This window comes from Schistocerca serialis, chromosome 3 (assembly GCF_023864345.2).
Source record: "Schistocerca serialis cubense isolate TAMUIC-IGC-003099 chromosome 3, iqSchSeri2.2, whole genome shotgun sequence".
Taxonomy (NCBI): Eukaryota; Metazoa; Arthropoda; class Insecta; order Orthoptera; family Acrididae; genus Schistocerca; species Schistocerca serialis.
The window spans coordinates 813,812,357-813,824,560 of NC_064640.1; the positions used below are offsets into that span (position 1 = coordinate 813,812,357).

Below are 12,204 nucleotides of genomic sequence, written 5' to 3' on the forward strand. Positions count from 1 at the left end.
ACATTTTTCGACCCTATTTTCATGTTCCATTTCGAGCTGTTCCTATAAATGAATTAGACAGTTTTTGTAGTCACTTACCAGCTGTCTTTCCCAGTATAGTTTGTTTGTATAACTTTGACTGAATATATACATGGGAACCATGCTCTTCCTCTGGAATTTAATTATTCCCGTTCCATTGGACAGGCCCAGAATTTGCCAAGGTTGTTTCGACTACGTAACAGAAGTTTCGCTCGGAAGCCGTTACACATCCTCCATACATTCCCAATCTCTCAGCTTGCAGTTTTATTCCGCCAGGGGCTCTGTTCGAAGCGGGACTCACCAATGAAGGCAATTCTACTTCAGTCTCCAATATTTTAAGCCCTTTTCGGGCGTTTGTTTGATCAAGAGTCCTTTCAGACAGACGAGAGTGCATGGAGGCTGCGGACTGTGCGTACACCAGATTTGGAGGACCAGGTTCTACAGGATGCTGAGACGAACGTTAGGACAAATTCCAGGCAAGTGATCCGCCAAAATAGTGTAAGCCAAGGTACGATTATGTGTATCCTGCATGACAATCCATGATGCGACGTGTGAATGCGTGCATTGCATCCCATGGAGACCACTTTGATCATCCGTTGTGACGTGGATGCGATGCAGCTCTGTTCTGTGTTCCGCGACGATTTGTTGTCGTTGCACGTTTCCGTTCATAGGACCTTTTTTCCTCCATTTTAAGTCAGGAATCCGTCCCTGCAGTTGGTCGGATTTATTAATGTTTACTCTGTGGAAGACATTTGTAAAATTGATACTCGTTCTGACAGTTGTAATATCGCCCGGAATGGTGCTATCGTCTCGTGGATGAATGATGATGATGATGATGTTTGGTTTGCGTGGCGCTCAACTGCGCGATGATCAGCGGCCATACAAAGTCCCAATTTTTACACAGTCCCATTTTTTACACAGTCCAATCTAGTCACTGTCACGAATGATGATGATGAAAAGATGAGGACAACACAAACACCCAATTCCCGGACAGAGAAAATCCCCAAACTGGTCGGGAATCGAAACCGGGACTCCGTGATCCAGAGGCTGCACTCGTGAATGAAGTACTACTGTTCCAACAGTATCTACTATTGTCCAAGTTGCTGGCAACTTCGTTGGTACTGTGCTTACTCCATTACTATTGACTACTCACTGACGCTATGACTGTCCATGGCCAAACCCTTTATACTTTTTCTAAATGATGCTGTCCACTCGGATCTGGTTGCACACGACACTCTTCATTATTGTTCTGTAACAATTCATCTACACGTGATCACCAGAGCTAGCTTTTTTTCTCTCACGGGTTTGCTCCCAACCCTCGACTTATTTGACGGATTGGAATGTGTTACTCACTTGCTGTAGTCTTGGCAGTCCGTCAAGTGATAACTGGAAGTCCGCTACTTTCGAAGGCGTTATCGTTTACAAATACTTAGGTTTCCGTCACCCTTGTGGCACCTGGTGGCACGCACCCAAGGGCGTCTGCCAAGAAGTTCCGTTAGAATTGTTCCTCTTATTGTCATACATTTAACTAAATTATTCCCCAGACATGACAGGTCAATAATAGTGACTGGAGGCACTAAACAGTCTCCCTCCTACGCAACCCCTTAGCAGACCAATTACGTCATGACGTTGAAGGCGATTACAGTGCAACAAACATACACACATCAAAAAGAGTTTTGCATCCCCTCGGTTCCGAGAGTTCCTGAACCTGTACAGAAAATTGGAAGAGAGATCAACATAAACATCATTTCCGCCCTTTTATTGCTCATGAAAACCACACATTGCATGTTGTACCACCATACAGCGAGACCTTCAGATGTGGTGGTCCAGATTGCTGTGTTGTTGTTGTTGTGGTCTTCAGTCCAGAGACTAGTTTGATGCAGCTCTCCATGCTACCCTATCTTGTGCAAGCTTCTTCATCTCCCAGTACATACTGCAACCTACATCCTTCTGAAACTGCTTTGTGTATTCATATCTAGGTCTCCCTCTACGATTTTTACCCTCCACGCTGCCCTAAATACTAAATTGGTGATCCCGTGATGCCTCAGAACATGTCCTACCAACCGATCCCTTCTTCTATTCAAGTTGTACCACAAACTCCTCTTCTCCCCAGTTCCATTCAATACCTCCTTATTAGTTATGTGATCTACCCATCTAATTTTCAGCATTCTTCTGTAGCACCACATTTCGAAAGCTTCTATTCTCTTCTTGTCCAAACTATTTATCGTCCATGTTTCACTTCCATACGTGGCTACACTCCACAGAAATACTTTCAGAAACGACTTCCTGATACTTAAATCTATACTCGATGTTAACAAATTTCTCTTCTTCAGAAACGCTTTCCTTGCCATTGCCAGTATACAATTTATATCCTCTCTACTTCGACCATCATCAGTTATTTTGCTCCCCAAATAGCAAAACTCCTTTACTACTTCAAGTGTTCCATTTCCTAATCTTATTCCCTCAGCATCACCCGACTTAATTCGACTACATTCCATTATCCTCCTTTTGCTTTTATTGATGTTTATGTTATATCCTTCTTTCAAGACACTGTCCATTCCGTTCAACTGCTCTTCCAAGTCCTTTGCTGTCTCTGACAGAATTACAATGTCATCGGCGAACCTGAACGTTTTTATTTCTTCTCCATGGACTTTAATACCTACTCCGAATTTTTCTTTTGTTTCCTTCACTGCTTGCTCAATATACAGATTGAATAACATTGGGGAGAGGCTACAACCCTGTCTCACTCCCTTCCCAACCACTGCTTCCCTTTCATGCCCCTCGACTCTTACAACTTCCATCTGGTTTCTGTACAAATTGTAAATAGCCTTTCGCTCCCTGTATTTTACCCCTGCCACCTTTAGAATTTGAAAGACAGTATTCCAGTCAACATTGTCAAAGGCTTTCTCTAAGTCTACAAATGCTAGAAACGTAGGTTGGCCTTTCCTTAATCATTCTTCTAAGATAAGTCGTAGTGTCAGTATTGCCTCATGTGTTCCAACATTTCTACGGAATCCAAACTGATCCTTCCCGAGGTCGGCTTCTAGCAGTTTTTCCATTCGTCTGCAAAGAATTCGTGTTAGTATTTTGCAGCTGTCACTTATTAAACCGATAGCTCGGTAATTTTCACATCTTCAACACCTACTTTCTTTGGGATTGGAATTTTATATTCTGCTTGCTGTACACACCGGTAACTCTAATACCCAGTAGCACGTTCTCTTGCATTGATGCATGCCTGTATTCGTCGTGGCACACTACCCACAAGTTCATCAAGTCACTGTTGGTCCAGATTGTCCCACTCCTCAACAGCCACTTTCAATCTATCCCAGGCATATTCGATAGAGTTTATGTCTGGAGAACATGCTGGCCACTATAGTCGAGCGATGTCGTTATCTTGAAGGAAGTCATTCACAAGATTTCAACGATGGGGGCGCGAGTTGTCGTCCATGAAGACGAATGCCTCGCCAATATCCTGCCGCGGTGGTCGCACTATGGGTCGGAGGATGACATTCACGTGTCGTACAGCCGTTACAGCGCCTTCATGACCACCAGCGGCGTACGTCGGCCCCACATAGTGCGATCCCAAAACAGCAGGGAACCTCCACCTTCCTGCACTCGCTGGAAAGTTTGTCTAAGGCGTTCAGCCTGACCGGGATGCACCCAAACACGTCTCCGACACTTGTCTGGTTGAAGCCATATCCGACGCTCATCGGTGAAGAGAACGTGATGTCAATCCTGAGCGGTCCATTCGGCATGTTGTTGGGCCCATCTGTACCGCGCTGCTTGGTGTCGTGGTTGCAAAGATGGATCTCGCCATGGACGTCGGGAGTGAAGTTGCACGTCATGCAGCCTATTGGACACAGTTTGAGTCGTAACGCGACGTCCTGTGGCTGCATAAAAAGCATTATTCAACATGGTGGCGCTGCTGTCAGGGCCATAATCCGGAGGTAGCGGTCATCCGCTGCAGTAGTAGCTCTTGGGCGGCCTGAGCTTTATTCAACATGGTGGCGTTGCTGTCAGGGTTCCTCCGAGCCATAATCAGTAGGTAGCGGTCATCCACTGCAGTAGTAGCCCTTGGGCGGCTTGAGCGAGGCATGTCATCGACAGTTCCTGTCTCTCTCCGTGTCCGAGCAACATCGTTTTGGTTCACTGCGGGACGCCTGGACACTTCCCTTGCTGAGAGCCCTTCCTGGCACAAAGTAACAATAGGGACATGATCGAATTGTGGTATTGACTGTCTAGGCATGGTTGAACTGCAGACAACACGAGCCGTGTACCTTCTTCCTGGTGGAATGACTGGAACTGATCGGCTGTCGGACCCCCTCCGTCTAATAGGCGCTGCTCATACATGGTTTACATCTTTGGGCAGGTTTAGTGACATCTCTGAACAGTCAAAGGGACTGAGTCTGTGATACAATATCCACAGTTAACGTCTATCTTCAGGAGTTCTGGAAACCAGGGTGATGTAAAACTTTTTTTGATGTGTGTGCATAAATTACTTGCACTCTTAAAACACGTGTAATTTGATTCCGGTACCACTTACAATCGAGTCATAGAATCTATGGAAGTACTATATTTTAAATATCCTTTAGTATCTTGGTAAGAACCGTATGTCAGGGGCACCTTGGAATGTAACACTTAGTATTACTCCAGAAAAATAAGAAATGCCACCCCACTCACGTGGAACGGTACTGATAGGTGGAGAATTGCTCAAGCATTGGAGTTTCGAGTCAATTCAATGTTCGGTACCAGTGATCACTCGTCAGTGAGAGATGGTACACTTTTCAGTACTATAATTTACGGAAATACGTCTCGTGATAGGTTGAAAGATGGTTAATGACTGCGTGAGACTGCAGGTTTCACGGGAGATTACGAAATTGTAATGTTGCGACTGTGATCTCTTTCCCTAACATCATGATGAATTCGAAGATCAGGTAAGTTCATCCACGATGGTTGTTCATTCTTACTCGTTGCCCATAGGTAAAGAATGCAGACTTCAGTTCAGGTGCGTTGACCGTTGGAGACGGAGGCAAGGCAGAGAAATCAGTCAAAGTTGCCCACAATAACATGTGTGGTCTGTATACTCATAGGCCCATCTTGTATGTCCTGTTAATCACATGATGCAGTTGTAACCGAAGTTATTGGACATAAAAACATCGTGAATAAAGGAGTGATTCTTCAACTTCTTCCGTCCTAATTCATGACGAAATAGTACGGCTGGATGTCAATTTCCAATGGGCACAATGTTTCGGCAGGCGCCAGCCCCCAAGCCATCAGTTTATCAGCGCTTCTGTTGATGTCCACGAGGTCACATGCCGAAATACTCTACTCGTTGGATGTGAATAGAGGTTCACGTATGGAATCACGTATTGTTTTGTACGAGTCATGATTTATCGTCGAAAGTGAGAGCTGACACGTTTATGTGGGAAGAGTACAAAACAAGGCGACATCTCCGAGCGAAACTTATTAACAGCGTGGTGGTGAACTTATTTTCAGGAAGAAATCAGCGTCTATGGACGTACGGACATGTGAAGTAACTGAAACGGTTCCTTGGTGACTCGAAAATACAGGGACGATTTGCACTGCCTTTTTAGTCAGCCATGTATTTGTGGCACTGCGATCCTTTACTTCTTGTAGACGACAATGCTCGTCACAATTGTGATCCGTTGATGGTCAACATCCTATGAAGTGACGATTCGCTCGAACACCGTGGTAAGCTGTCCGCTCCGACAGGTGGGTGGTCAGCGTGACAGATTGCCGTTCTACGGGCCTGGGTTCGATTCCCGGCTGGGTCGAGGATATTCTCCGCTCAGGGACTGGGTGTTGTGTTGTCTTCATCATCATTTCATCCCCATCCGGTGGGCAGGTCGCCCAATGTGGCGTCGAATGTAATAAGCCCTGCACCAAGGCGGCCGGACCTGCCCCGTAAAGGCCCTCCCGGCCAATGATGTCAAACGCTCATTTCCATTTTTTACCATGGTAAGCTAACTCCTGTGTTAATTCAGTCCTATTGAACACGTCTTAAATTCACTTGAAACATGAACTATAACCATGCAAGCTCTTCTTACCCGGAATGGAAAGGCATTTGATGTGATTTTTGATCGTCGTCAGCTGAAGTCTAAAATGGTTCAAATGACTCTGAGCTGGCCGGTGTGGCCGAGCGGTTCTAGACGCTTTCAAATGGCTCTGAACACTATGGGACTTAACATCTGAGGTCATCAGTCCCCTAGAACTGAGAACTATGTAAACCTAACTAACCTCTGGACATCACACACATCCATGCCCGAGGCAGGATTCCAACCTGCGACCGTAGCGGTCGCGCGGTTCCAGACTGAAGTGCCTAGAACCGCTCGGCCACACCGTCCGGCAGCTGAAGTCTATGCGGTGTGTTTGTCTCTGTACTGTTCTAAAGAAACCGATTCCTGGATTCATATCTGTGACGATCTCGCTGATAGCAGACCGTCGATTGTCCCACGTGGGTCTGTGGCGACTACTTGACGACCATTCGTCAAACAGTTGTAATCGTGTGCGGCGATTTACACGGGCGGCAACATTGTGTCTGCGATGCTGACATCCCACCTTACACACTTTTGACCTCGGAATCGCGAATTCTTGCGTAGGGGAGACTGCTATAAGTAGAACATAGTGTACCTAGGAACATGTGTCCTGGTCGTTACTGCAGTCTAGTGACTGATTTTAGAATCACATGAAAGAGTGCGCAGTAGATACCACAATTTACTATAAATATGTATATTAAAGCTATTTGCTGCTGAATACATTACAGCTATTTAGAATATAGCGTTAATTCTTCAGTTATAGGTTTTTATGGCATGTAAAATTGCATACACTGTTGAAAAGAGTTATACAATGTTGTTGTTGTTGTGGTCTTCAGTCCTGAGACTGGTTTGATGAGCTCTCCATGCTACTCTATCCTGTGCAAGCTGCTTCATCTCCCAGTACGTACTGCAACCTACATCCTTCTGAAACTGCTTTGTGTATTCATATCTAGGTCTCCCTCTACGATTTTTACCCTCCACGCTGCCCTAAATACTAAATTGGTGATCCCGTGATGCCTCAGAACATGTCCTACCAACCGATCCCTTCTTCTATTCAAGTTGTACCACAAACTCCTCTTCTCCCCAGTTCCATTCAATACCTCCTTATTAGTTATGTGATCTACCCATCTAATTTTCAGCATTCTTCTGTAGCACCACATTTCGAAAGCTTCTATTCTCTTCTTGTCCAAACTATTTATCGTCCATGTTTCACTTCCATACGTGGCTACACTCCACAGAAATACTTTCAGAAACGACTTCCTGATACTTAAATCTATACTCGATGTTAACAAATTTCTCTTCTTCAGAAACGCTTTCCTTGCCATTGCCAGTATACAATTTATATCCTCTCTACTTCGACCATCATCAGTTATTTTGCTCCCCAAATAGCAAAACTCCTTTACTACTTCAAGTGTTCCATTTCCTAATCTTATTCCCTCAGCATCACCCGACTTAATTCGACTACATTCCATTATCCTCCTTTTGCTTTTATTGATGTTTATGTTATATCCTTCTTTCAAGACACTGTCCATTCCGTTCAACTGCTCTTCCAAGTCCTTTGCTGTCTCTGACAGAATTACAATGTCATCGGCGAACCTGAACGTTTTTATTTCTTCTCCATGGACTTTAATACCTACTCCGAATTTTTCTTTTGTTTCCTTCACTGCTTGCTCAATATACAGATTGAATAACATTGGGGAGAGGCTACAACCCTGTCTCACTCCCTTCCCAACCACTGCTTCCCTTTCATGCCCCTCGACTCTTACAACTTCCATCTGGTTTCTGTACAAATTGTAAATAGCCTTTCGCTCCCTGTATTTTACCCCTGCCACCTTCAGAATTTGAATGAGAGTATTCCAGTCAAGATTGTCAAAAGCTTTCTCTAAGTCTAAAAATGCTAGAAATGTAAACGTTAATAAAACTGACAAACTGTAGGGACGGATTTTTGACTGGAAAAGGAGGAAAAAAGGTCCCATGAACATGTGTTCGGATATGGACGGTGTGCCTGCAATGACAACAAATCATCACGGAACACAGGACAGAGCTTCATCACATCCACATCACAACAGATGTTCGAAGTGGCCTTCATTGGATGAACTGCACGCGTTCACACTACGCATCATGGATTGCTGCCGTCTTTCGCACGTTCCGGCCTCTCTCCGAATAGCATCACAGGCCTCGTGAACACGATGTTGAAGGGTCTTCACATCAGGAACTGGTTCAGCATACACAACGCTTTTCATATGCCCCCAGGGGGTTTAAGTCGGGTGATCTAGCAGCCCATGCTACAGAGCCTCTGCGTCCTATACAAAGTTCGGGAAGATGTTGAGTTGTCAGCGAATTGTAATGCGAAAGTGGGCTGATGCTGCACCATGCAGAAACCACATAACCCTTCGTATTGCCAAAGGCACAGTCTCAAGCAGCCCAGCCAGAGTATTCCGCAGGAAGTCCAGGTACGTACCTCCTTCGAGTTGTTGGGGAATAATAACCGGTCCCAGTAAGTGGTCGCCATGAATCTCTGCCCACACAGTGATGCTGAACGGATGCTGACGAGACGCCTCAACCACTCGTCGAGTATCGTCTGTAGCCCAGACAAGACGATTGTGCAGATTGATGATGCCAGTTATGGTAAAGGTTGCTTCGTCGGTAAAGAGGAGTGATGACAGAAATTCCATAATTGTGATGGCCTGGTGCAAAAATCATCTACAAAATCCTTCCAGTAGAGGCAAACCTTTTGCTGATAATCCTTGCACTGGTTGCAACTGATATGGATAGTAGCTGTCGTCATGCAGGTTGCACTTAATCGTACTTTGGGTTACACCATGTTGGCTGGTTCTTGCCTGGAGCTTGTACTCGGGTTCGTCTCAGTATCTTGCAGAATCCGGTCCTCAAAATCTGGTGAGCGCACAGTCCACCGTCTCCCTGTACGTTCGTCTGCCTGAAACGACCCATGATCACACAAACGCTCGAAAAGGGTTTGAAACACTGTGTGATGTGGTTGGTGTCTGTGAGCATAGCAGTGCTGCCTCTTGACCATTTCCATGTGGTTGGCCGTATACAAACACAGTCTCGGCTTGTTCCCGACATTAATACCGGACTATTCGTCTGCTTACGGTACACTGTGTCAATCACACAGCCTGTAAAACACAAGGAACACACGTCACGTGATCAGAGGAACTTTTATTTGTCAGCGCCATCTACCGTGGCAACGATGCGTTTCCGGACACATGTTCATAACACCTTCTTCCTTCCATAAGACCTTTTTCCTTCCATTTCCAGTCAGCGATCCGTCCCTGCGGTTTGTCGTTTTTATTAATTTTCACCTGTACAACGTTTGAACGGTGAAGCCGTACTTCGTCGGCGTGCACCATCTAGTAACTTGAAACAGAAGATCTTTTACCAGGGAACATATGGATTTTGCATATCAGCTGAGCTTCGGCAATGTTTTAACAATTGTACCTGCCTTGGAACTGAAAATTTGTGTTCGTTTCCAACAGCTCTAGTTTCAAAATGTGTTTAACTGATATCTGTTTTTTTTTATAACACTTCTGTTGTATTTTATTTCACTTATTGATTATTTGTGTGTATTAGCGTAATAATGTAACAGAGAGACGACTAAATACAGTATTCACAAGCTTTTTCTCGACTGCAACACTTTTAAATTTCGCTGGAATATCTGTTCCGAGGTATATGACGATGTCGTACCTCTGAACATCGTACCTTGGAACATTTTTTTCACATTTGGAAAAACGTTAATTTCCCGGAGTACTTTTCATAATTTCAGAAATGGACTGCAGTGCATAAAAAGTGAATGTCATCATTTATAGATGCAATAACAAAATATATTAAACTTATATTACAGGGTTGGCAATCGATGGAAGTCTGAAAAGTGTTCCAAACTCAAAACTCTTCCCTAATGTGCAAGTACTGTGACTTTTGCATCTTACACTGACTATCATCCCACATTGAAAGTCGTCTAACCCGTGATGTGCTGCCGTGTTCACTATAAAGCTGTCTGTAACAGTCTGCTGATGTATTGTGTCTACGCTCATACCATACATGTCAATATTCAAGCGTCATAGACGTCACAGTCTCAAGTTAGGCAATTCATTCCCATGAGTTTTGATTAGTGAGCTTGTAACACAGAAACTCATCGTTAGTAGCACCAGATCCCAGGCCATACATGTGCTAAATGATTAGAAGATGGCAGATCCTCTGGAGTCACCTTCCTTTCTCTTCATTTACTCAGTCGAAGTGATAACCACGAGCTCTGTGGCAAGCGAGATCATTAGAGAGTATTGACAGTGGTTGTAACACTGAATTCTGTCATAGCATGTAGTTACTTGAGGTGGAGGAGACCAGCACATGTTTCTGGTCGCACAGCCACAGCTGTGGCAGGTGAGGCTTAATGGTGCTAGTTCTGACACCAAGAAGGCCAGCCGGGCCGGCGCATTTGCATGGCAGAAGCTGCCGCAAGGCCCCTGGCCTAGCCGTGGGGGGTCACTGGCTACAAGGAGCGAAGAGCCAGCAGCAAGGGGTGGAAGAAGAGGGGGGTGTGAGGTCTCGGCATATTGTTCCCGTAGCCAGAGGAAAAAAGAAAAAGTTCTCACAACTTCTTTGGCTGCATTGCATATGAATGTGAGAGCAGCAGTTGTTCCCTAACGATTCGAAGCGCAGTCCACCGTTTCCGCAGAAGGCCAAATATCGTTTCCTGCTTCCGCTAAGATCGGTATCAGCTTGACTGACGAAAACATTTCATGGAAACACCACTGGTGGCCAGACGCTGGGTGGCTGAGAATGTTGTTGCATTTTTTTCCAGGTCACATAGATGCTCCGGATCGCGTGGTTTCCCGTGCACACAAACTACGAGGGTGAGTCAAATGAAAACCTTAAATTTTTTTTAAATATTAGTTATTGTGCAGAAGTGGTACAAAGCTGTATCACTTTTCAACATAATCTCCCCCACGCTCATTGCAAGTCCTCCAGCGCTTACAAAGTGCATAAATTCCTTTAGAAAAAAATTGTTTTGGTAGTCCGCGCAACCACTCATGCACCGCGTGGCGTACCTCGTCATCAGAACGGAACTTCTTTCCTCCCATTGCGTCTTTGAGTGGTCCAAACATACGGAAATCACTTGGGGCGAGGTCTGGTGACTATGGTGGATGAGGAAGGCACTCAAAATGCAGGTCTGTGATTGTTGCAACTGTTGTAAGGGCAGTGTGGGGCCTTGCATTGTCAAGTTGCAAAAGGACACCTGCTGACAGCAACTGATTGCAGGACGCAGATGAGTTTTTAGGAGATCTGTGTATGATGCACTGGTGACAGTGGTGCCTCTAGGCATGTAATGCTCCAAAATCACGTCTTCTTCGTCCCAAAAGAGAGTCAGCGTAACCTTCCCTGCTGATAGTTCTGTTCGAAACTTCATTGGTTTTGGTGATGAGGAATGGCACCATTCCTTGCTCGCTCTCTTCGTTTCCGGTTGTTGGAAGTGAATCCAGGTTTCGTCCCCAGTAAGGATTCTTACAAGGAAGCCATCACCTTCTCGTTTAAAGCGCCGAAGAAGTTCTTCACAAGCATCAACACGTCGTTCTCTCATTTCATGAGTCAGCTGCTGTGGCACCCATCTTGCAGACACTTTGTGAAACTGGAGCACATCATGCACAATGTGGTGTGCTGACTTATGACTAATCTGCAAACATGCTGCAATGTCATTCAGTGTCACTCGGCTGTTTTCCTTCACTATGGCTTCAACTGCTGCAATGTTGTGTGGAGTCACAACTCGTTGTGCCTGACCTGGACGAGGAGCATCTTCCACTGAAGTCACACCATTTGCGAACTTCCTACTCCAGTCGTAGACTTGCTGCTGTGACAAACATGCATCACCGTACTGAACATTCATTTGTCGATGAATTTCAGAAGGTTTCACACCTTCACTACTCAAAAACCGAATAACATAACACTGTTCTTCCCTGGTGCAAGTCGCAAGTGGGGCGGCCACATTTATACTGATACTGCGACGGTATGTGTGCATCTGCACTATGCTGCCACCTGCAGGCTATCCTGCACGCTGTTTGTAGCACGCTTACCAACCTACAGGATAACGGCGCGAAATTTCGATTTCTTATTACAA

The 12,204-nt window shown here is 45.2% G+C and overlaps 1 protein-coding gene across 1 annotated transcript in view; it reads left to right on the forward strand.

The window, feature by feature from the left end:
- The window catches only part of LOC126470673 (zinc finger protein GLIS2 homolog), a 131,399-nt gene that overhangs the window by 20,418 nt on the left and 98,777 nt on the right, over positions 1–12,204 (forward strand). Inside the window, exon 2 of the mRNA XM_050098667.1 lies at positions 10,894–10,945. Coding sequence (XP_049954624.1) covers positions 10,903–10,945 — 43 coding nt within the window. The 5' untranslated portion in view covers positions 10,894–10,902. The remainder of the gene's footprint in view (positions 1–10,893; positions 10,946–12,204) is intronic.